Source organism: Balaenoptera physalus (genome assembly GCF_965194825.1).
Source record: "Balaenoptera physalus genome assembly, chromosome: 7".
Classification (NCBI taxonomy): Eukaryota; Metazoa; Chordata; class Mammalia; order Artiodactyla; family Balaenopteridae; genus Balaenoptera; species Balaenoptera physalus.
The window spans coordinates 22,979,981-23,006,629 of NC_138886.1; the positions used below are offsets into that span (position 1 = coordinate 22,979,981).

Consider the following 26,649-nt stretch of genomic DNA (forward strand, 5'->3'; position numbering starts at 1 on the left):
TGGCCTATAATTTTCTTTTTTGTGGTATCTTTGTCTAGTTTTGGTATCAGGGTGATGGTGGCCTCATAGAATGAGTTCAGGAGTGTTCCTTCCTCTGCAGTTTTTTGGAATAGTTTCAGAAGGATAGGTGTTAACTCTTCTCTAAATGTTTGATAGAATTCACCTGTGAAGCCATCTGGTCCTAGACTTTTGCTTGTTGGGAGTTTCTTAATCACGGTTTCAATTTCAGTACTTGTGGTTGGTCTATTCATATTTTCTGTTGCTTCCTGGTTCAGTCTTGGGAGATTGTACATTTCTAAGAATTTGTCCATTTCTTCTAAGTTGTCCATTTTATTGGCATACAGTTGCTTGTAGTAGTCTCTTATGATCCTTTGTATTTCTGTGTTGTCCATTGTAACTTCTCCTTTTTCATTCCTAATTTTATTGATTTGAGCTCTCTCCTTTTTTTTTTCTTGATGAGTCTTGCTAAAGGTTTATCTATTTTGTTTATCTTCTCAAAGAACCAGCTTTTAGTTTTATTGATCTTTGCTATTGGTTCCTTCATTTCTTTTTCATTTGTTTCTGATCTCATCTTTATGATTTCTTTCCTTCTGCTAACTTTGGGTTTTGTTTGTTCTTCTTTCTCTAGTTGCTTTAGGTGTAAGTTTAGGTTGTTTATTTGTGATTTTCTTGTTTCCTGAGGTAAGATTGTATTGCTATGGACTTGCCTCTTTGAACTGCTTTTGCTGCATCCCATAGGTTTTGGATCATTGTGATTTTGTTTTCATTTGTCTCTAGGTATTTTTTGATTTCCTCTTGGATTTCTTCAGTGATCCATTGGTTGTTTAGTAGCTATGTTTTTCTACCTTTGTTATTTGGGTTTTTTTCTCTTCCACTGACTTGGAGGTTATGCATTCTTTTTCTATTCATAGTTATGTGAATTTTTTGTGTACAAATTTGAACCTATGTTTTTCTTTCAGTTTTTTCATATTGATATGTATGAAAGGAAATGAGAGCTTTATCTTTTCCTCTTCCCAACCATCCCCCATTTCACTCAGACTTTAAACGTTTTTTCTTTATAATATGTAAAGATTATTATATTTTCCCCTTAGATCATGTCTTTCTTTTTAAGGAGGGGCTTTATTTGCTATTTAATAATTTTTACAATTATTTTAGCAAGATATTTAGCAATATATGGTATGTTCCACTACTTTCTTAATCTCAAGCAATTTATTGAATACCAGTTTTTTTCCTCATACTTGAGTTCTTTATGTTGATTTCTTTTCAATCAGTGAAATACATCTTGATTTCCAGAAGTCATGCACATTCTCAAATGTCTTTCTCTTCCCTCGTATTTACCAGTAGCTTGCCCAGATATAGAGTTTTGGGTTCATAATATTTTTTCCACATAGCTGTGTGTCTTATTTCATTCTTTTTTCATGGCGTTTGTTTCTGCACAGGAGAAATGAAATGTCAATTTGATTTTCCCATTTATTCTGTTTTTCTTTCCTAGACACTTGTCATACTTTTCCTTTGTTTTGGGTGTTAATCACTTTTTATTTATTTTGCTGGGAACTTGATGAGTTTTTATTGCCCTGAAACTTCAAGTAAGGAATATTTTCTTGCATTAATATCACAGCTTTTACTTGTGTTGTTCTGGAATTTTCTGGCTTCTTTTTACTGCCTCCAACAACAGCTTTAATCTTGCTGTTACAGTTTATGTTTTCTTTTCCGTTTGTGTGTTTATCTTAATCATTTTCTCCTATAGCTGCTGCCTTCTGTTCAAAGGATACAGTGTTGTCTTGCATCTTCTTGAAGATCTGTGCCAATATTTACGGAACTTTTTATAAAAAAGGAATATTCAGAAATATGAATAATTCAATAATAATTCAATATTTAATGCTATGGTGCTTTGAAGTAATGTTCCCTTTTTTTCTGCTGAAGTATTTTTCATAAGTCACACATCATTATAACTTTCCTACAAATGTTTCTCTCATTCTTAAATAGCTACAGCTTTATCAATTCTGGAACTTTCTACTATATACATGGGAAAATGTTCTCTTCTGTTTTTAAATATAATCAAGAATGTTAGAAGCATGATTTTTTTCTAAAAATTACATTATATTATGAGTCTTCTCTCTCAATAATGATTTCTTCTGTTTTTAGCATATTTTAGTTGTTAAAACAAGGACTTTTGCATCCAGGAGACCTGGGTTTGAGACATAGAACCTGTAGTGGTAAAGAACATGGCCTCTGGATCCCAATTCTCTTGGTTCAGACCCCAGCTTTGTCACTTACTGTGTAACTTTGGCAAGTTAGTTAACCTCTTAGTGCCTTAGTTTTCTCATCTGTAAAATGAGATTAATAATATTTGTTACTTCATAGGTTCTTAAATGGATAAACAGATAATATTTATAAAATATGTAGAACAGTCCCTGGGACATAGTGAATGCTATGTAAATATCTGCTTTAAAATTCCAGCTCTAATCTTCATCTCAATTTTGTTGTAAACCTAAAAAAAAGTCTTTAAAAAAGATAAACAAGCCAGAGCTTGTCTACCTAGAAACAGGCCTTAAACAAATGACAATAGGAAGAAGAAAGGAGTGTACTACCATTTAAAAATATTTGACTTACTAATTACAGACAAGATAAATGTGATTTTGAATTTCAGCATAAAAATGTAATAAACCAATGTTAAATGCTAAAAAAATCTCCTAGCACTATCACCTGTTAACTGAGTAACTTTAGTCAAATCATCAAATTACTCTAAGCCTCCATTCTCTCTTTAAAATGGACACAATACTAATAAAAGTAATGTACTTATTAATAAAAATATTAGTAATTATTAATACTACTTATTAATACTGTGAGGATTAAAGGAGATAATTTATATCAAATATCACCACATAAGTGCACATTACTTGGTTGCTACTATTTTTTTAAATAATCTAATGCATACTTGACTACACTACATTTATTTGGCTTTATTAAGCATTGCAAGTCTCTTTATTCCACAATTTCTCTGTTATTGAATTCTTAATTGTGAGTTACTTTACAGATGTGTAACTCCAGGGAGAGTAAATACAGATTCAAAGCCGCATTGTCAGTGCAGAGAGAAGATAAGAAACAAGGTCAATCAGGTCCTGCTTTTCATCTTTTTTTTTTTTTTTTTCCTTGAGCCTGAGAAAAGCAGGGTCTGTGATTCTTTTTTCTTCAAAAGGCTTATTTCCCATCAGTAGGATCATTTCCCTCAAGCCCTTTACTTTCTCCTCACCCTTTGTCCAGTGCTTTGAACCGAAACAAGGGGCCCAGTGCTTTTTGCATATCTACAGTTATTCTATTCTGCTGGGAGTGAGTGTTGGGGACACAGTGGGGGAGGTGCAGCTGCACAGGTTGGGGGGGGGTTGATGGAATATGGGGTATACTGTCTTTAGCAAGATTTTTTTACACGTTGAATATCATTGATTCCTTTTAGTCCCTTTACGTACATTGCTGTTTTGAATTTTCCCACAAATAAGCCCAGCAATATCATGCCATGATGTGTTGTGATTGTAACTAATTGTGGGACATCAAAGAGGCCACTTCATTACCTGCAAATAGCCAACTATATCACTCTTTTAAAAAAATCTTGGTTTCTCTCCTTGCTTGAATTATACGATTATTTCTATGAAAAGCTATTGTTTGGGATTTTCCCCCATAATCAGTTTCCAAAATGTTGTTAACTGTCCATTGGTGTACCCCACATAAAATGGGCTTTCCTGGCTTACCCACAGCTTGCCCATCCGGGACATACAAACCAGAAGGTTCACCAGGAGGAATCAGCACTTGCCTTCCATGTCCTGATGAAAATCACACTTCTCCACCTGGAAGTACTTCCCCTGAAGACTGTGTCTGCAAGGAGGGGTACCGGGCATCTGGCCAGACCTGCAAAGGTAAGGATCCCACCACTGGCAGATAGGAAATATAAAAGCTGATCTCTTTTAGGGAAGTATTGCCGGTGTTTTCATCCAATTAATTGGGCATGGTCTTTAATATTCCTTCCTCTAATCTTATTTGGGGGGAGTTCTTTGTTTTTATTATCTAGCATTCCTTATCACTGAATATATCCATATCTCGCTCCAGAGAAAGGATATCTGAGACTCCACAAGTAATGTGACTATGAAAACAGCTTTAGTATCGGAAAAGATCTAAAATGAATCTAAGAGAGAGAAGTCACAAATTTAACAGCAAATTTGAATAAAAAATGAGCTAGTTTGGGCTCTGGTGATGTTTAAGTCCATTTAAAGAAAATATTTTTATAAGTAAAGTACTTTGATATTATTCATATCAAAAATTAAAAATATTTAATTAGCCAAAGCTGTGGCTCTTGGGATTTGTGGCAGACGTGCTTTGCTGGACTTATTTGTTCTTTATTTTATGCTACTCTAACTGAGAAGGAAAATAGCTAATGACATATGAGGGTCAAGAACTAGAAAATTTCGTATCCACATAGATACCAAGATTTTAAAATTTCTAAGCTTAAACCATAATATTTAGTCTGTTTTTAAACTTAACTGGAAGCAAATACCTAATAAGCGTGAGCCAGAAGTGTTCTTCTTCCAAATGTGCACTTAGGAATTCATATGCAGTAAATGGGAATGCTGTTGATAATTTAGCTCCGTGTATACAATGTCCTCTTGACCAGAAAAGAAAAAGCGGGGGGAGGATGCTTTATGGACAGAGACTCACTTTGCTTTTTACTGTTATCCCTGTAAATATTAGTTGTCCGCTGCCCTGCCCTGAAGCCTCCTGAAAATGGTTACTTTATCCAGAACACTTGCAACAGCCACTTCAATGCAGCCTGTGGGGTCCGATGTCACCCCGGGTTCGACCTCGTGGGAAGCAGCATCTTCCTGTGTCTGCCCGATGGTTCGTGGTCCGGTTCTGAGAGCTCCTGCAGAGGTATGCAGACTGCCAGTTCACATTGTTTATTGATTGTCTTGCTCGACATCCTCAACTTAAACTCTAATGGACTAGTAGATTCTTTGTTTCTTTTGATTTCATAGACCATAGACCACAGAAAGAGAAAAAATTATAGGAGGTTTGAAGTCAGAACTGCTAAGTTCAGTTGACCACATCATCATAAACTATGCCCTTTGTGTTTCTTTTATGAACAAGCAAAGGAAAAGCCTGCCTGGGAAAGAAATGGACAGGTTACCTTAAACCTCAGATTTCAAGCAGCAAAGACAGGGTCCAGGGAGAGTTTGGGGATGGTCAGTGTGCGGCTTTGATGTCTACTTTGATTGTAGGACTCCAAGGACCACACCAGTATCCTGTGACAAGAGTAGTTAGCCAATGTATACATCCCCAGCCTTCACTTTGAGTAGACAGCATGCCAATAGAAAGTGGGAGTTTGCTAAAGTGAGATCCCAAAGAGCCTCATCAGGCCAACAGAAAAGGGGGCAGTACCATAGGTAGAACCTGAGGCTCCCACATCAGATACAGAGAAACAACAAGCAAAATTGAGAGTACCTTAATTCACTTCCACTCTTGCCGTCTCCAAGACCTACTTTCCTACTTCTTACGACCACTGCATGGCCAACTACCTGGGGTTTCACAAATTGGGTTGAAAGAGAAGGCTCTCTAAGAAGAGAGGGGAACAAGCCAAAGGACTTGAGAATCCCTGCCCATGAAGCTTCTGAATACAGTATTCCCCCCCTCACCTCGGGTTGCCAGATGAAATACAGGACACCCGTTTAGATTCAAATTTTAGATAAACAACAAATAACTTTTTAGTACAATATAAGTAAGTCCCATACAAGATTGGAGACCTTCTTATACAAAAAATTATTTGTTGCTTTTCTGAAATTCAAATTTAACTGGATATCCTCATTTGTTTGTTTTTATGCTAAATCTGGCAACGTTACCCCCAACACATCCCCTAGGCATCCTTTGGCAATACATTTTGCTGAGGCTTTGACTGCTCCAAGACCCTGTATCACCCAGCTCACTGGAGTAGGGTAAGAAGTTCTGTCTTCTAGTCTTCTCTTGGCTCCCACACCCATAAGGGAAGACAACCTACTCACAACTTCAAGGTCATTTGTGAACCCCAGGAGACATTCACTGTTTGTATTCATCGGCTACCAATACTGAACTCATCTATGAATGTGAATTTGCTTAAATCAGGTCCCAGTCCAGACCCTTATCTCTACTTACAAAAAGAGAAGGAATCAGCAAATTGAACAAAGGAGACCTGAAAGAAGAGGGGAGAAAAATGGAATCACTGAGATGCAAAGGCAATTACATTGGTAAAACAAGATTAGGATTCCAAGAAATGGGAGAAATCTGAGAGGAGAAAGATATCTTAGGGAGAAGAAAAAGGTTGCTGACACAATGAACAGACATAGTCAAAAGCCAGATTAATAAGTTAGAAAATCAACGCAAGAAATCCTTCTGAAAGTAGAGCAACATTTGAAAGATTAGAAAAAAGATGACAGAATAAAATGACACGAGAATAGTCACAGGAAATAGACTCTTCACAGATTAGGAATCCAGAGAGAGAATGGAGTGGAGGAGAGGCACTAATAGAAGATCAAAGAATATAACCGCAAGCTGAAATCTGGAAAATACACATGACTGAAATCTTTGATAGTCAACTTAAAATCACTTACTGAGTGCCAGAAAACAAATTATTGAAAACAGATCCATGTCTGGAAATAATCTTATTGAAACTTCTGAAAGCCCTGGAAAAATTAGAAAATGGGGCCTGTTTCACAGTTAGAAATAATATTACCTATAAAGGAAAGGGAATCAGACTCGCCTTGAGCCCGTTATTAGCCATTCTAAATATTAGAAGATAAGAGTATGTTTCCTGAATTCTGAAAGAAAAGAATTAGACCCTAGGTTTCTAAACTCCGGCAAGCTATTGTTTATGTAGGAAAGCAAAGCAAAGACATTCTTAGTCATACAGTCTCAAATGGTAAAAAGCCTATTACTGAAAAGGTTGATCATGGGAACCTCTTAGAAATATTCCTGTAAAGTTACATAGTTATTAAGTTCTTTGTAAAATCTCTACTCCTTCTTCCAAATACCTCATGGCGGAAGGTAGAAAACATGACATTTTAACTTTCCACTTACTGACCTTCCAAAGAAGAGTGAGAAAATCAGGCAGACAACCCCTTTAGGATAAGGTCTGGCCCCTGCCTCTTTAACCCTCTACAGTCTCCATCCTGAGCCTCGAATCCTACACTAAAGCCTTAAGAAATGGCCATGCCCTCTCAGGAAGCCATCCGTTTGCAAGTTGTTTCAACAGCCATGATTGTCCAATCATTCCTTTGGTCCCTGTGTGTAAGCCCTCCCTGTCGCTGACCTTCTCAGCTGGGATGGGATGACCCCTAACCTCTGTATGTGCCCTGTCCTGCCCTCATTCTAGCCCTTGTGCTTTGTGTGTCAGGGTCAGTCAGGGAAGCCCAGGAAATACACCATCTGTGCTATGGGATAAGGAACTTATTTTAAGAATCAGACTGTACACGATTTTGGAAGGAGCTGGGAAGTGGAAGGTCCAGGAGAGAAACTGGAGCATCGGAGGAGTTACTACCAGTGCAGTCTGAGAATGCAAGCCCACCCAGCTGCTGAAGTGGAACCACAAGGGAGAAGTGTGTTGGGAAGTCTAAGAGAAGCTTTATCTCTGTGTAACCATGCCCTGACGCCCTACAGCCAAGAACCCAACAGTGAGCTTGGGGCCACTTTGGGTCAAACAGGGTCAGCAATTGGGATGTGGGGTGGAGGTGACCAAAGACAAGCTGGAACCTACTGTGCATGTCTGCATTTGTCCATCACTGATTCTGCCTGCAGTGATCACTGCCTCTCTTCCGCCTTCCAAAATCAAGTGCAGGTTCTTCTTTTGATCAACCCTAAGCTGGCCCACAATAAGGGGATTCTGACAGTGTTTCCCAGCTTAACCAACTTGTTACAATACAAACCACTGTACTTACTTTAATTAATTAACCTGTCGATCACCTCTGCTAGTCTGTGAGCTCATTATGAGCACAGAATGTATCTTCCCCCACCCCAGCTAATCCTTGGTTATACTTCTGGTAAATGATATGGATAAGTACATTGACAAATAGATACACTGACAGTCTGCTTGTGTCACTTCCCATTATGCAGTCCCATTTTTAAAAAGCAGGCTTGTTGTCTTTTACGCAATTTGCATTGATGTCCCCATATAAGTAAAATAACTTTAATCAGAATAAGAGCAATGCTCCAGGATGTGAACTTTTCTAAGCTCCCTTGAATTTCACCTCCGAAAAAACTACTCCCCAACTTACCAGTGAACAAAGTTGTCCTGAATGAAGGTACTAAGTCAGGCTCTTCCTCTGGCTCCTCATGAATGGTTTTGGTTACAGGCATACTTCGTTTTACTGAGCTTTGCTTTATTTTGCTTTGCTGACGTTGCAGTTTTTACAAATTGAAGGTTTGTATTGATAGCAACCCCACGTTGTCAGATGATGGTTAGCATTTTTCAGCAATAAACGATTTTTAAGTAATGGATGTATATTGGCTTTTAGAATAATTCTAATTTGCACATTTAATAGACTACAGTATAGTGTAAACATAACTTTTGTATGCACTGGGAAACCAAAAAAATCGTGGGACTTGCTTTACTGCAATAGTCACTGTATTTGGTGGTCTGGAACTGAGCCTGCAATATCTCTGAGGTCTGCCTGTACTTGAGGTATTGTTCTATGAAACATATACCATAATTCCTTAATTCAAAAACACTTTTTCCCCACATCTTAACATCCTAAAACTGAGATGTACCTCAACAACCGTGGCGTTAAATCCTTTCACAGACATTATTGTTTCTTTATTAGCAGCTTATAAAATAATGTTGTGCCTTACAATTGGGGTGTCTGGGATTCGGTGAAATATGGCAGTTATGTGGGAATTCATTTCTGTTTCAGGAGGGGTAGTATGGAGAAAGTAGCATTTTACAGATCTAATTTAAATCTAATTATAAAGACAGAGGATAAGTTTATTTTTTTCTTGAAAATCTTTCTAAAAGTGAGGCAGAAATGAAAGACCAGTGTAAAATATAAAACCTTTTACAAATTCCATGTTACATCCTAAATGTTTTGTAGTGTTAAATAATAACTAATAGGCTTGATTCTTATTCCTCCTATACATTCTTCATTAAAACACTTACACTCTGAATTTTATCTGAATTACACATTCCTTTCTAAACTAGTAAGGATTCCTTTGTGGTTTCTCAGTGATAACTAGCTAAACCACAACATGAAAGTAAAGTAAATTTTGTGATAGTATTTTTCCTGAGAAAAACGTTCAGGCAACAGTGAGAACCCTACATTTAACATCAGATTTATTTTATTTTCAGTATAGAAGCTGTCAAAATTGGGAGAGTGACAGGAAGTGTAAATCTGAGAAAAAAATCTGAGTCTTTCCATTGAGAACCAGATCAAGTTCTCACATTGTCTGCTACCTAGTAGACCCTTCTCTTGAAAGACTAAATTGCTGTTTTCTAAAAAGACTAAGTAAATATTTAAGGATTGCTTTAACATGAATGTCAGTCAAACGTTTATTGCAGAATTGTTCAGCTTATTGAAATAAAAATATTTTTGAAGTTGAAACTCATAAATAAGCATGTTCCTATCAAAAAATGATAAAAATGGTCATTCTTGGTTGAAAAGGAGTATAAAATGTTTAAGAACTAAATAGGAATTATTACATATGCTTTGTTTTCCCTGAGGAGCAATGAAAGTTTATTAAAACCAACACTTGAGAAGCAATGTAATTTACATGTGTATGAAACACCAGCTCTAATTTACTGTCAGTTCCCTTGAGAGATGCTGCAAGTTCATTTCGTCTGAAGTTGGAAAGCTGGAGTCATTTCAGCAGTTTATTGGATCAAAAGCGGTTGTTTAATATGGTTTTCTAGATTTTCTATATCTTGATCATAGTAATTTGTCTCATTCACTTTTAATCCTACCTGGCTCTTGGCATTGTGCTACGCCTGATGAGTGCCCTCAAGAAAAGTCAAAATATGGGAGGCAAAATATTTCTATACCCTTGATGGATACACTCAGTAAAGATTCTACTTACATGGTGGACACACTCAATAAAAATCAAAACATGGAAGGCAAAATAATTCTACTCATTTGTCATTAATAGTTGACTTTGGTCCAAACTATCCCAGTGATTGAAAGGCGAGGGCTTATGGTTTAACTTCTAATCTAATTCTTGAGTTTTCTCTAAGGAGTAATCAATCCTAAATGAATATTTCATGCACCCAATATTTATGTTCTGCCAACTAATATAATTTGAATGGGTTCCTTCAGAGTAGATTCTGTGAAACCGCGACTTCAGTTGAATATGCACTGAATATTTTACCCCAACTTCCTCTCCTATTATTTTAAAGTTAAGCTTTCATCATAAGTAACTGCATGCTTCATATGAAAAATCGGCAAATGCATAAAAGAAGGAAAAAGACATCTTACCCAGAGTCTCAACAAAGTTCTTGAGTCCCAAATGATTTTGTTCAAAAATATTTAGAGATTGCTCTGTTGTCTTGTGGCCTTTAGTGTTGCAGGAGTGTTATCTGAGAGAAAAGTGAGATTTGTTCTTTGGCAGGGGTTGTTTTTGCTTTTTGTACAATGCCTGATGCTTATTGGATTATATCTGTAAACTATTAAATTGAGTATCCGCGCCCATCTGTTGGCATATTCAACAAGAATCCACTCTCTTGTGCTCTCCGTATCTCTGTTTATGACCAGGATGTACATCCCATCTGACTGAAAGGGTGCACGGCCATGGTTCTGTGCAGCCCCCACCTCTCCCTCTCCCTTCCCTGCACTCTCCTTTCCCCATCCTCTTCCATGTCTCCCCCTCCCCTCCTCTTCCTCTCTATCGCCTGCCTTTCTCCTCCCCTTCTCTTCCCTTTCTTCTCCCCTCTCCTTATTCTCCCCCTTTCTTTCCTCCTTTACTGTCCTTCCTCCTTCTCCTGATTTGAAATCCTGATTGGAGTGGGTCTAAGCTAGAACTGGAGAAAAAGAAGTGTAGAAAGAGCATAAACTCTTTAGAGATAATTTTACCTAAAGAAGAACACATAATAGATTGGAGGCTCCAGTAGGGTATAGAATTTGATGGAGTTGAAGCTCTTGAGGGAATAATCTAGGAAGATAGGAGGTCGTTGTCAGAGGAGGGTGCTTGGATTGGTGCTGGCAAGGTGTAGAGGATAAGGCAGTGGAGGGGAGGCTGAAATAAGGTGAAGGATATGGTTATTGGTGAAGAAGAGGTGAGGAATATGACTCTAGGGTATTGGAATGACCGTCTACATAGATCATGAAATCACCAGCTTGTGTGTGTGTGTGTGCGTGCCAGAGAGAGAAAGAGAGAGAGAGAGAGAAATATAAAATCATTAAAGAATGAGAAGTAGCCAAAGGTCAGCAGGCAACTGGGGAGTGGGGGGGTGGGCGGGAAAGGACGTTTTTCCTCCCTACAGGGAGCTGGAGGTGTTTAGGAAGAAGAAAGAGAATGATCTGGGAAGGCAATAAGAGCAGGTCCTGTCTATAAGAGACAATAAGATTTTTTACTAGGATGAGAAAGTAAGGAAAAGTTCTTAAGAGAAGTTTAGGATAGGATGGGATTTATTGAAGATTGATCATGTATTCCAGAGGGCAGGTGCATGAGTTAGATTTGCATCAGAACTGTGTGGGGATGACCCTGGTAGATGAAGCGATTGTCATGAACGAGAATATAGGGCCTGATGGAATTGACTGAGCTGGACGGTAAGGCACTTTATGGGATTTGGGTAGGCTAGGCGGTGGTAGACTCTTGCCGGAACTCAGAGCACAGATGTCATTTGGGAGCCTGCAGGAGCAGTCCGAATACCTTCTTGTAGATTCTCAGTTCTCTGGACAACCCATGGCACTTCTGCTGCTGGTGGTGCTGAGGCTGGCTGAGGCACAGGGCCCTTTCCAGCCTCCAGAGCTTAGTAAATACTCTTCTAGCTCCTTTTTCATGGTGGTTTCAAAGTCAATAGAGAAAGGAAGTATATCACCAGTTGTAACCTGGTCACTTCTCAGACCAGGGGAACATGATCTGGGCTCACATGCTCTACCCCTGAGCAAGGTTGGAGCACACACAAATCCCATGACATGAAACAGGCGAAAGAGCTTCCCCTGGAAAATTAACAAAAGGAAAATGAATGGATGCTGGGCAGAGGGAATTAGGGTTTGCATATACCTACTGGTATCAGTGACCCAAATAACTAGGTCATAAGCCAATTAAGGGTTTGTTTTTCTCTCACCTGAAAGGACAGAAGTAGGTAATCCAAAGCTGCTGTGATAGCTCATTGTCATCAGAGACCCAGGCTTCTTTTCTTTTTTTGCTCTACCATCTTAGTGCATGAGACTTACCCTGTAATATGCTGGGGCCCTATCCTTCATGTCTGTATTTCAGGACAAAGAAGGAGGAAGAGGGGAAGGCAAAAAAGTACTCTCTCAACTGAGACAGTCTCCACTCAAAAGCTTTTCCGGAAGTCCCATACAACCTTAGCATATATGTCACTGGCTCTCATTTGTTGTGATGGAGGTGGAGAATTGTTATCTTCTAGCTGTGCATGTTACTATGCTGAGTAAAACTGGGAGGAGTGGTCATTGGGTGGGCAACTAGCAGTCTCTGCCACAGCAGCAAAAACAAACAAAACAATGATAATGCATAAGTCAATATTATCATCATGAGCTAGGATTTGCAGGAAGCGTCTGGGAAGAAAGGGGTGAAAAAGCTAAAAGGACCAGAATTGTGGCTAGAGTAGAATGCTGGAGTTCAAGATTGCAGAGGCTGAGCAGCTGTCAAGAGTCTGGGATCATTAAAAAGCCCAGGATATGCCCATGAAGTCTGAAAACTGAATTGAACCTGATCTCCGTCCTGGAAAAGACCCCTTCCTTTTGTTCGAACGTAGCCTGGAGAATCACAGCAAAGGCCCAGCTGAGGGCTGCAGGGACCTCCCTTTGTAAGCCATCCCCAATCTCCAGCCATCACTGTCCATTTAGGGCCAGACTCCTTAAACAGCTTAAGTTTTGCACCTATAGGCAGAGGTGGAACACCGTGATGTGGTTTAGGCCATGCATTTGATGAAACATAGGCTTTTCATTATCCCATTCTAACTCCAAATATAATGGTGTGTTATTCACTGTTTGTAATGTGTAGGCCTTATTAAATTTATAATTATTATCTTTGTCCTCATTGAGTAGAATATGATCTAATTGTTTTCATTTCACATAGTGAGAACATGCCCTCGTCTCCGCCAACCCAAACATGGCCGCCTCAGCTGTTCTACCGGGGAACTGTCCTATAGGACAGTGTGTTTGGTCACCTGTGATGAAGGGTACAGACTAGAAGGAAGTGCTAGGCTTACCTGCCAAGTAAACGCCCAGTGGGATGGGCTAGAACCCCGGTGTGTGGGTAAGTTCTTAGAAGGCGTGGTGCCTTCGATGGGTCATTTCTCTTGCTCTCTGGTTTCTCCTGTTTTCTGTGAAGACCTAGAACTAAAAACCAGCTCATTATGGATATAAATACACCTCCATATGTATAGGTATATGGCGCTGTAGATACATGAACAAATATGTGGTTTTATTCCCCTCCACTGGTAAAAAACCTCTCACCACAATCCAGTTTTCCGAATCCCTAAAGTTTACAGCTTCCAATGGTAATGATTTTTGTTTTAATTGGGGCAAATTTGGATGGATTTTTTTAACAGCAAATGTTGTGCAATTCCCTCAATTTTTAAAACACAATTTACCTTTACCTTGTTGATGAAAGGACAAAATTATGAACCAGTGAATGTTAAGATGGGCCGTAAAATTCGCTTTCATCAGAAGATTTTCTGCCTTGTCCTTCACTAAGAGTTGTGACATCTCATGCCTGAAATTGGGTCCAGAATGAATAAACTCAGTAGCTCTTCCAGTTTGCTGCATCTTATACACTGCTGAAACATTAACAATGGTAATAACGATGATGATGAACTGATAATAACTACCATTAGTGAACCCTTACTATGTGTCAGATACAGTATACCTGGGAGTGCTAACAGGTATGTCATTAAATAACCAACTTCCAAAATAGGAAGAAGAACTATATGTAGGAAATAAATTGAGGTATTCCAGAATCCTAGATGGGAAAACTAGGTACTATAACTATCTCTATTCTTTATAAATTGATGTACAGGTTTATTCTAGTATAACCTAGTATTGGATCCAGGGCTGATAATAAGGGAGGGTGTCACCAGAAAGGATATTGGGCTTTACTGAGGGGTTCAATAACTGTCCTAGAGTTGACCCTCATGGTGCAGGCTCAGAAAACTTATAGGGGGGGTATTAAATATTTAAATAATAATTTAATAATAAAAATAACAAGTAAAGTTTATTAACAATGAGATACTTGTCATGACTACTGAAAGACATAGGCCTGACAGGCATTATATTTCCCTGGAGGCAGAAGCTACAAGGATTCCCAAACCACAAACAGACTTAGTTGGCATAAAACCAAAACAAAGGGAGCTAGCTTCTCCAGATAGTTCACAGAATTAAATGAAGATGATGGATCTATCCACCATAAAAAGGCTGCTTTGGCAATGGAACATTAAATCTCAATAAATCCCTTTAGTTGGAACGTTGTCTCCCAAGATTAGAATTTGTATCTAGATATTAATGGTTACTCCTGAGAATCATCTATTTCACTGGCTCCATGGATGAGCAGCTTTTCTTGTGAGGGACCCAGTCTTTTATTAAAAATGTAATACATTTAATAAGGTTACTCTGGAGTTATTCTTTAAAGAATTTAAATTTAATTATTAAGTTTAACTTAAAATTTTAAAATTCTTCAAACTTTAAGAATTCTCTTTAAAATTATTGTGCACATCTCTGTAATGATTTAAAGTATATGTCAATCTTGGTAGATTTGAAGTATAACCATCAAAAGGAAATTATATCCTTATTTACAATTTATTGGGGAGCAACTCACCGTAGCCCTCAAATTCTGACAATAACCATAATTACTATGAAATTTTCCACTTAAAAAATTGATAGACATGAATGGAAAGCGTTTTGAAGAATAGTTGCAAAACAGGAAAATTTTGAACATGAGGTACACTGAGGGAGAACTTATTCTCGCCATCATAAGACAGATTATGAACCCACAGTGATTAAAATGGTACATTAATGGCACAAGGATGCACAGAACAATGGAAGCGAACATGGCTCAGAAACAAACATTATTTTTTGTAGAAGAATATAATATTCAATAAGGGAAATTATAGGGAAATCAATGGGGGAAAGAAGCTTATCTAAAAATTAGTCAGTTTTGACTCACCTCATTTTTAAAAATCACTAAGTTAATTTAACTAATTAATTAAATGAGGCAAATTAAGCAGTGAAATGTAAGAAATAATATGGGGAAAATATGGATTTTAATGGAGAAGAACTTCATAAAAATAAAAAGGACAATAGATTTGAATACATAAAGATGTAAATTTCTGTACTTCAAATGAATTCTCTGCATTATTAAAATGCAAACAAGAAAAAGTTATTTGAAACACACACAAAAAAGTCAATGTCCTTAACATTTTCTGACATATGAAACTAGACCAAAACACAAAAATGTGAAGACTCCAATGCAAAGAGAGATAAAGGAAATGAATTAAATGAAAAAAGGAGACGTTTTAAGAATACAATTAAAAAATAAACAATGAAATTGAGAAAATTCTAGAACCAAAGTTATGAGATATGGGTTAAATTATACACTGATAAAATTTCACAGATATAAATATTTTCATTATTAAACAGGAAGAATGAAAATAACTAAACATTAAATTCAAAAGCTAGGAAAATAATGATTGCAAGAGAAGTTGAAAGAAGTACATAATAATAATAAAGGAAGATGAATTATAAAAGGAGATGGAATGCAGTAGAGTGGATAAGAGGAAAATCTTTGAATAAAGTAATAAAATAAATTGTAAAAAGAAGAAAGAAAAATGCAAAACTAGAATTTTTCCAGGAAGCTATCACAAAGGAATATATGAGGTCTGAGGTTTTTATTTTATTTTTTTAAAATATATTTATTATTTTTGACTGCGTTGGGTCTTCATTGCTGCGCACGGGCTTTCTCTAGTTGTGGCGAGCGGGGGCTACTCTTCATTGCAGTGCGCGGGCTTCTCATTGCTGTGGCTTCTCTTATTGCGGAGCACGGGCTCTAGGCGCGTGGGTTTCAGTAGCTGTGGCACGTGGGCTCAGTAGTTGTGGCTCACGGGCTCTAGAGCGCAGGCTCAATAATTGTGGCGCACGGGCTTAGCTGCTCCGCAGCATGTGGGGTCTTCCTGGACCAGGGCTCGAACCCACGCCCCCTGCATTGGCACGTGGATTCTTAACCACTGTGCCACCAGGGAAGTCCCAGAGGTCTGAGGTTTTTAAAAGAATAATAAAACACCATACAATACATTTATTATGCATGATTTTCTAAGAAAATGAAAATTATTAAATGAATCAAGGAAAAAAGTAGAAAAGCAAGTATATAGTTACCTGTGGGTAATTTACAAAGAAATGGAAATGTTATCAGAGTTTAATTACTCCTCCCCAAATGACTGAGGGATCAGTGAAACTCTTTCAAACTTTTAAAAAACAGTAATTCTCATACCATGTAATTTGGCCCAATTAGCGGAAAGTTAACAGTTCATACTATCAAACTATTATTATTCTATTGCCAACCTGACAACTTTTACCAAGAGAAAAAAAAAAAAGATAGAAAACTACGACAGCAAATATACTAGCAATCCACATTTAAAAGAATGGTCTGCCAAAACGAGTAGAGGTTTATCCTAGGAATGTAAGGAGGGTTTAAAATTAGGTACTCTATCAACATAATAAATTACTTCATTATAAAAAAATAGGAAAAATTCATATGGTTGCTCAGTATAAGATAAAAGTGTTTTATTATCATTTAAAACACATTTTTAATAGAACTCTAAGAAACTCATATTGATTACTGACATAATAAAAAAGTCCATCTTAAATCTGCATCCACTTATGGAAACAATGTAGACAGTCTTAACTAAATCTGGAAAAACAAAAGGATTCCTGAATCATCCGTATTATTTAGCATTGTTCTCTAAGCTTTAACTCTTGTAATAAATCATAAGGTTAGAGCTTAGAGGATTCAGAATCATCATTTGTAAACTACGTGTCTACCTCCAAAAAAGAATGAACCTACTAAAAGACTGAGACTTCATTAAAGTCATAAGAATATCAAATAAACAACTCTTCTATATAAATGATATAAACAGAATATATAGAGAAAAATCACATTCAAAAGATCTATAGAAAATATAAAATATGTAAGAATAACCTTAAACAGAAATGTGTGGAACCTGTGTTACACAAACTACAAAATTACTGAAAGACAAAAAGAACACCTTAATGTTTTTATAAAATTTTATCAAAATGTAAGTTCTCTCCAAATATATGTATATGTAAAATGCAATGTCATCCAATAGCCCAAAAAGGTTTTTCTTTTTTGCCCCCTTTTTGGAGTTGGGGATTGACTCCAGGATTCATCTGGAAGAATGTGTAGGCAAAACTCACTGAAATAAGATTGAAAGGGAAGAGTAATAAAGAGTAGTAAAAAGAAAGTAGCTCTACTGGGTTTTAAAATATATACTAAAACTGCAAAAATGAAGAGTGTGCAAGAATTGCCATCAGATCAATGGGACTGAATACATTCCAAAACTTACGAGTTTCACGTATTATTAGGGAAGCATCATAGCTCAGTTGAGAAGATAAGATTTATTCAACTGATAATATAGGAAAATTGGCTAGCTCCTTGGGAAAAACAAAATGAAATTTTCATATGTCTTTAATATACACCAGACACTGACATAAATTCTTCATAGTTTTAAAAATATAAATTAAAAATAAAACCATTAAAAGCTAGAAGAGAGTATAGTTAATATATGTAAGTGAATATTAACCCATCTTAGAATGTATTAGGCATAAAAGCAATGGGAAAAGATTTTCCATTAGATTAGAAAAGATTAGATTAGACTATATAAAAACTAAAGACATTCATTCAAAAGCTCATAAACAATAAGAAAGAGAATATTAACGGAATAAAATCTTCAACAGTTATGACAGCTAAAATAATAATTTTCTTAATTTATAAACAACCATACCTAAATAAACGATTTAGAGTCCCATATAGTTGTTATATTTGAACCACAAATTTGGCTCTGATTTTCCTCTTGGTCAAAGCAAAATAGGAAGTCTGGGCAACCACGTGGTACATACTGTGCAAAAATAAAGAAACATACCAATTTCTCAGGAAAATTTGCTTTTGCTGACGGAGAGGTTTGAAAGCAGTCATTTCAGGGAGGAGGCATGGTTGTGGAATATTTTAGGAGTGCACAGGTTCTGCTACTTACCAATCGGGTAGCCTCAGGAAAGTTAACTATGAGAGCTACTATTATGTTCCAGCACTCTTGTTTGTAAGTGGGAATAATAACAACAGCCTTTACTGCATATGTTTAAATGAGTCTATCCTTGTAAAGCACTTAGAATAATGCCTGGCATATCACATGGGAAATACAGACTAAAGACACCAGCAGTGCTCCCAGTAGAATCACTACTACAACAACAAACAAATGTGTATATGGAGTCCTGTGTGTGTGTGTGACACACACACAGACACACACCCTGCATTAAGTCCTAGTCTGATTTTCCATTCTATCTCCAGTCTACCTAATTCTACCTAATTCATCTGCTGTTCTTCATCTGTGCTGAAAATAACATCATTAAGAGTCAAGGCCCTAATTATGACACAGTGATTCTAGAGAGAGTATAAAAACTATTCTCATTATGTGCTTGCTTAAAGATGGCACAAAAAAATTCATAAAATGGAGACTGATTGCTGAATTATCACTTATTCCATGAAAGATAGAATCTAATTCACTATTTTATACTTTGTAGCCATAATGTAATATTCTGCAAACTGAATGAAGGTGCTCTAAGCAAATGATAAAAGTCACAGTCGGCATTGATTTAAGTACTAGTTAGAAATCTTTCAAGATTTTGATGCACCGGCAAAATAACATGAGGTAACTAAAGAGATATGGTTGAGCATTATTTACAATACAGCCTTTGTTTAGTGTCACATACAGACCTCATTTAGTGACTTATGTCAGTCCCACAGCAGACCAATTGTATTTTTCTCTAGTAAAGCGAATCTGTGACATTTGCAATTTGTGGGAACGCAAATAACATTTTCTTGCTCTCCTACAATAGAGCGCCACTGCTCCACCTTTCAGAAGCCCAAAGGTGTCATCGTGTCACCCCCCAACTGTGGCAAGCATCCAGCCAAACCTGGGACGATTTGTCAGCTAAGTTGCCACCAAGGATTCATTTTATCAGGAGGCAGAGAAGAAGTGAGGTGTACCACCTCTGGAAAATGGAGTGCCAAAGTTCAGACAGCTGCTTGTGAAGGTAGGTCCATACAATGGTCGGGTTAAAAACCAAATTCTATATAATGACACATTGGTGCAGTGTGGGACTGTCCCTCTTTGCAACTTTTGCTGCAAATCTATGGTAAAAGGATAGATGTAACCCTAAAAAAATGCTATGAAGATGTCTGTTACAAAATCTTGGGCTCACAAAATCCATTTTCAATATACCAAGCAATAATAGAAGAAATAGAAAACTAAGGATGATATTAGAGCTGGAAGTCAGGTTAAGTTTTCCATTGGGAGTTGAAGATCTTTGGGAAATTTCTGCTTCCTATAAAGCAGGTGAGATTAAAATAATTTTTTTTAAAAATGCAAGTCATCAGCCCTTTGAAACCTGCATCTCAGTACATTCACAAGAGAACATTGCCATCTTCCTAGCAACAAGAGCCGACTGCTATGAAAAGGAGCTATTGAGAGCAAGAAAGAGTTCTTAGAAGTAAAAATATAAATATCTCCAAGGGAAGGGCCAAAAAGTGGAGTGGATGTTGTTGAAAACAATATTAGTGATTTGACGAAGCAAACTGAGAATTCTTTCAGAATGGAGAACTGATAAACAAGGAACTTGAATATCCCAATGGATCAAGCCCAAAAGATGGAAGTTAAGAGATACCCGTGATAAATCGAGAAACCCCAATAAAGAGTTCCAGAAGCAGAGAGAGGATAAAGGATGGAGGAGAAGAATTTCCTACCAGTAGAAGAAAGTTTCCCTGAGCTTCAGAAAGGCTTGAATTTTTTGATCAAAATAGCCTCAGACCTTGTTTATCTATTTTATATAAAGTAGTATATATTTGTTAACCCCAAGCTCTTAATTTGTCCCTTCTCCCCAACAACAAGGTCCTACTGAGTAGCTCAGGGAACTATATTCAATATCTTGTAATAACCTATAATGGAAAAGAACCTGAAAAAAAATATATACATATATATGTGTATATATACGTGTGTATATATATATGTATGTATGTATAACTGAATCACTTTGCTGTACACCTGAAACTAACACAACATTGTAAATCAACTATACTTCAATAGAAAAGTACCATTACCAGAGAAATAGAGTTTATTGATCCATGTTCAAGAAAACAGTGAGTAATGTGAGTCCAAAAAAAAATAGGGGCTTCCCTGGTGGCTCAGGGGTTGGGAGTCTGTCTGCCAATGCAGGGGACACGGGTTCAAGCCCTGGTCCAGGAGGATCCCACATGCCGCGGAGCAGCTAGGCCAGTGCACCACAACTACTGAGCCCGCGTGCCACAACTACTGAAGTCCGTGTACGGCAATACTGAAGCCTGCGTGCCTAGAGCCTGTGCTCCGCAACAGGAGAGGCCACCGCAATGAAAGGTCCGTGCACCGCAACGAAGAGTAGCCCCCGCTTGCCACAACTAGAGAAAGCCCACGCACAGCAACAAAGACCCAACTCAGTCAAAAATAAATAAATAAATTAAAAAAAAAAAAATAACCTCTGAATGTTGGTCAGGCATACTTTCACTACTCCCGGTGAAATTTCCAAGGTCCAAAGTTAAGGAGAAAATCTGAAGTTTCCAGAGAGAAAAGAGAAATTTCACAAAGGAAATAAGGATCAGACTCACACTACACTTCTCATTTATAACTCTAAATGCCAGAAGGAAATGTAGCAGTGTTCTAAGAATATAGAGGGAAAATAGATATAAACTTTAAATTCCAAATCCATTCAAGCTAATATTCAAGTGTAAAGGAAAAATAAAACACTGCTTTAGATTTTAAGAGTTAATATGCTAATGCATCTTTGTGGGGAAAAATTGTCTAAGTATTAGCCCCTCTGAGAAAAGGAAAATATAAATTGAATAAAATTTTAAAGAAACAAGAAGGTGAGACACAAATTAGATCAATTCGGATATATTCAGCTGCAAGTTACGGAAGACCTAATTTAATGTAACGTGAGAGGATTTATTATACCATGTAATAAGAACTTAGCTCTACAGTGACTGATGTGGCTATGTGGAATGTTACCACATCTAATTCAGTATCTGTACTGCAGAGTTTCACACTGCAAAAAATATCACTGGCTTTAATTTGTTGTCTGTTTTGCCAGTACATTTTAGCACGCTAATTAATTCCACTTGACAGCATTGTTTTCCAGTGCACTTCCTTCCTGCCACAGTCAACATTCATTTTTTTCTGTCTCTTTATTTCATTCCAAAAATATTTATCAAACTCCTGTTATATGCCAGGAACTATATAATACAATGGGACAAGAGATATCCTGGCTTTCAAAGAACTTAAATTCTTTGGGGGGAGAAAATGTAATTTCAAAATGGCAAAACGAGTTATGGTTGGGAAGGACAGAGGGCCATGGGAACTTCTGGAGTGAGCACCTAAAATGGACCAGTGGGGTCAGAGAAGCTTCCTGAGGAGCTTGTGTCTAAGCTGAGAATTAAAGGACAAGTAGGGGTTACCTGGGTAAAGGGGGAAGAGAGCATTGATTCAGGCAGATGAAGGACATGGACAAAGACCCAGGTGTAAGAAGAACCACGGTGCTCTCGTGGGACTGAGGGTATTCGATGTGGAGACTGAGTTCTGGTAGGGGATTTGTCAGAGAGGAGGCAAAGAGGGGAGCAGGTACCAGTTCAGGAAGGGCTTCGAAAGTCATCCTGAGATACCTTATCCTGAAGGCAGTTGTAAATTCCACATCAGTCAGGAATTGGGATGTAAAAAGCGAGTCACAGAGTATTAATATCATTTTACCTCTCTCTTAGACGACTTAGAATTACACATTGATATGTTAACTGATTTGTGTATTTTCTGAATCAGACGTGGAAGCTCCTCAAATCACCTGTCCTGCGGACATAGAGGCTGAGACTCAGGAACAGCAAGACTCTGCTAATGTCACTTGGCAAATCCCAACAGCTAAAGACAACTCTGGGGAAAAGGTAAGGTTGGAGCAAATATTTGCATCCTTTGTCAGATGGATTCTAAATGCACTGCAAATACGTGTGCTGTTGAAAACTTACTAATACTCTAATGACAGTGCTCTCTCTAGCTGTACTCCTAAATGTTAATGCCCCATCCGATAGAAGAATGATCAGCCTTGAATTTTTCATTAGAAATTTCAGATGAAAATCTAAAAACGGAAACCCTTCATTCTGCGGATTCGTTGGCTGAGAATTCTTTGCCCCTTCCTAGGCTCTGAAGATCTTTTAAGAAAAAGAAAGATGGGAAATCAATCTTAGTTCCTATTTTTAAGCATATGTTTTAAAATATGATCCTGAAATGATTGCCTATTGGCCAGTCTGAAGAAGATAACGTCAGTGTTTCTTACTCAGCTTTTTTAAAACCAGCGTTATTCAGAACACAGTGTTTTAGTATCGTATATACAGTAGCTTGAGATAATTATCCATCAGATGCTAGGAAAGGAATTAGGAATTTAACACCCTCTTAAATCTATACTTTTACTGTTCACATACATGAAGATGCCCTTAAATAGTATATAGTTTTTACACCTGCATGTAAATATGTATGTAAGTTGTGTCATTCAAGGACATGTGCCATTCAAGGACACACACACAAACACACACAATATGTTCTGATAATTGTGTTGAATAAACACAATATACTTTAAAAAATCAAGATAACTTTTTTAAAGTGTATTATTAAATATAGTCATCACTCTGTGTATTACATCTCCAGGACTTATTTATTTTATAAGTGGAAGTTTGTACCTTTTGTCCACCTTCACCCATTTTGAGCACCCCCACACCCCTCTTCTGGCAACCACCAAACTGTTCTCTGTATCTGTGATCCTTTTTTTTTTTCCTGCCACTTATTAGCGAGAGCATATGGTATTTATCTTTAGGTAACCAAAGACAAGGTAACTTTTAAATCTGATTTTAAAAGTGTAAATGTAAATTATAGTACTTACTGTACGGTAGCTGATGTGTGCATTTAGTGCTCCCTCGTGTGTAGTTTCCACATTCTATGAAGAGGCCCATGAAAACATGCATTACCATCATTATCGTCATCATCCTGGTCATTGTCATCAAATACTAAGAAGAGTGCAGGGACATACTTCAGGATCCATGAGAATTTAGACTAAATGTAGCACCTGTGTGTTGAAGTATTTTTTAAAAACACAATGGAAAAAAACCAATGGATTTGACCTCCAAAGTATTTCTCAATTTTTTAAAATAAATTTATTTTTTTAATTATTTATTTTTGGCTGCGTTGGGTCTTCGTTGCCTTGCGCGGGCTTTCTCTAGTTGTGGAGAGTGGGGGCTACTCTCCGTTGTGGGCGGGCTTCTCCTTATGGTGGCTTCTCTTGTTGTGGAGCATGGGCTCTAGGTGCACGGGCTTCAGTAGTTGTGGCGCCTGGGCTTAGTAGTTGTGGATTGTGGGCTCTAGAGCGCAGGCTCAGTAGTTGTGGCACACGGGCTTAGTTGCTCCACAGCATGTGGGATCTTCCCACACCAGAGATCGAACCCACGTCCCCTGCATTGGCAGGTGGATTCTTAACTACTGCGCCACCAGGGAAGTCCCTCAATTTGTATTTTTAATAGTTCTCTAGCAAACTAGAGAAAAATGCTTCAAATATGTCAAATGTTAGAATGTTTATTACATCACATATTAATATAAATTTATCTTTATCACATTATAATTTTCAAACGGACTGAGAAGGCAAACATATGGTTCAAAAAGGGAAGAATATATCTATATCATGCAATCATATGAGAATTTAATCTTACCATAAGACATTAAGAAACTGCAAATTAAAAAAATGACCTCATGCCATATTTTTGATTTACCAAAAGGTAATGATATTTAATATAGATCAGAGAACTTTGAATGGGAACTTTGACAATGATACTATCAAATACTAACAATGGGAATGCAAATTTTTACCATGATCTGGGAAGTAAATTTTGTATTATCTGTCAATAAAATGCTAATGACTTTGAGGTTAACAATTCTGTTTCTGGAAATTTATTATAAGTATGTAATAAAAATATTTTAAAATTATCTGTACAAAACTGTTCATCGTAGTGCTGCTTACAACATTAAAATTTGGGACCAATTTAAATGTCCTTGAATAGATTTTTCTTTGAAAAAATTGCCATGTATTTATTATATAGGTTATAAAGGTATTTAAGAGTCATAAGTTCTAAAAACTATGTAAGAGCATAAAAAGTGTTTTAAGATATTATGTTTAATAAAAAAGGAACAACATTTCATATGTATCCCAACTCTATAAACTATATAGATAAATAGTCTAGAAAGAAGTATACCAAAGGCTATGTCTGATTTTTTCTTTCCTTTTTGCTATACATAAAATATTGTGTCTTTTTGACTTCACTTTGCTAATAATATATAAAACAAAAATAATAAAAGTACTATTAATATTAACTTTAACTTTCCAAATATTTCTCTCCAATAGGTGTCAATCCACGTTCATCCAGCTTTTACCCCACCTTATCTTTTCCCAATTGGAGATGTTGCTGTCACGTACACAGCAACTGACCTATCCAGCAACCAAGCCAGCTGCACTTTCCATATCAAGGTTATTGGTAAGTCTTCAAATTACTTGGGTAGGTTTGTGAAAATAATCCAGTACCCCCAAAGACTTTGTTTCTCCTTTATCTTCAACAACTCCTTTCTCACTGATTCTTCCTTCTGTCATTGAAGCCTACTGAAGCCACTTCCTCTTTGAAACCTACGTACCCTTTAATTATCACTCTATCTCTTTGACCCCTTCCTATATGAGCCTTTTGAAAAGTTCCCAATGGTTGCCATCTCTTTTGGCTTAACTGCCATTTATTCTCAAAGTCACTCAAGTCTGGCTTCTGTCTCCTTCACTCATAGAAACTACTTTCAGCAAGGTTACGGTGATCTCTAGAGCTAATCCTACTGCACACTTTTCAGTCCTTATTTGACATGTTTCCATAGATTTTACATTATTAACAATGCTCTCTTTATCAAAACTGCCTCCTTCCGTAGCTTCTCTGACACCAGTCTTTCTGGGTTTTTTCCCCCATTATTCTCCTTTTTCCTCCTTGATTGCTTTTTTAGGCTTCTCTTCCTCAGACCAACTCTCAAGTGTGGGTCATCCCCAGGATTCCGGCCTTGGCCCTCTTCTCTTTCTTTCTCTCTAGTTTTCCTGGTAATTTTGTTAACTGACAGCTCCCAGATTTCTATCTGCAGCTCAGATTTCTCTTCTGAAATTCAGAGCAATATATAATACTGCCTACCGACTTTCCCACGTGGATGCCCCACAGGCACTTCAAACTCACCCAAACCTAAAATATTTCTTAGCTCAGAAAATGGAGTGAAGACCTAGCTACCATTGCAGAAATCTGGAAGTCATTCTTGATTCCTCTCCCTCCATCACCAACATCCAATACCTCATCAGGTTCTACTGGTTTCATCTCCTTAATATCTCTGAAATCTGTCCCAATCTCTCCATCCTCACATCCCACTGCTATACATCACTCCTTCTTTTTTATTTTACTTTATTTTTTTGGTTTGGTTTACTCCATCATCTCCCAATTGGTGTTTGTGCTTTCAATCAATTCAGTAGATACCAGATACCCACCAGCAAGACTTAATACGTGGAGAGTATTTGAAGTGGTCTGTAGCACTCAAGACCACAGACTCTGAATCCAAACTGCTTGACTCCATAGCCAGCTCTCCCACTTAAGGCAGTGTAACCAGTCACCTCTCTGTGCCTCAGTTTCTTCATCCAGAAATAGAATTAATAAATATATTACCTTATAGGGTTATTGTGAGATTTTTTGATTAGTTAAGATATACAAACTGCTCAAGGTAGTGCCTGACACATTAAGCTCTGTGTAAATATACTAACATTTTTGTATTTTGGTCTCAGATATATTTTTAATGTTTATTTTAAAATTCAGTACATTAAATTCATTTTATTTTAAGACTTTTACATAGCCTCTTGAAATAACTAATGTGTATCAAACTGGCTTCTTACCCTAGAAATGATAGGTTTTGGTGAAAGTAGATAAAAAGACTCATATAAAAGTCAGTCTACTTCATGTCATAGTGCTTAGTTGTTTTTAATTGCTTTTTCAAGGTTGTTTTAAGCATGAACTTTATCAGTCACATGAAAAATATGTTGGGTTTGTTTTTACGGCGCTGTG

The 26,649-nt window shown here is 37.2% G+C and overlaps 1 protein-coding gene across 1 annotated transcript in view; it reads left to right on the forward strand.

Annotated features, from left to right (window-relative positions):
* Positions 1-26,649, forward strand: part of SVEP1 (sushi, von Willebrand factor type A, EGF and pentraxin domain containing 1) — a 196,701-nt gene that overhangs the window by 61,578 nt on the left and 108,474 nt on the right. Inside the window, exons 4-9 of the mRNA XM_082469099.1 lie at positions 3,753-3,911; positions 4,741-4,920; positions 13,264-13,443; positions 19,308-19,505; positions 22,310-22,428; positions 24,927-25,056. Coding sequence (XP_082325225.1) covers positions 3,753-3,911; positions 4,741-4,920; positions 13,264-13,443; positions 19,308-19,505; positions 22,310-22,428; positions 24,927-25,056 — 966 coding nt within the window. The remainder of the gene's footprint in view (positions 1-3,752; positions 3,912-4,740; positions 4,921-13,263; positions 13,444-19,307; positions 19,506-22,309; positions 22,429-24,926; positions 25,057-26,649) is intronic.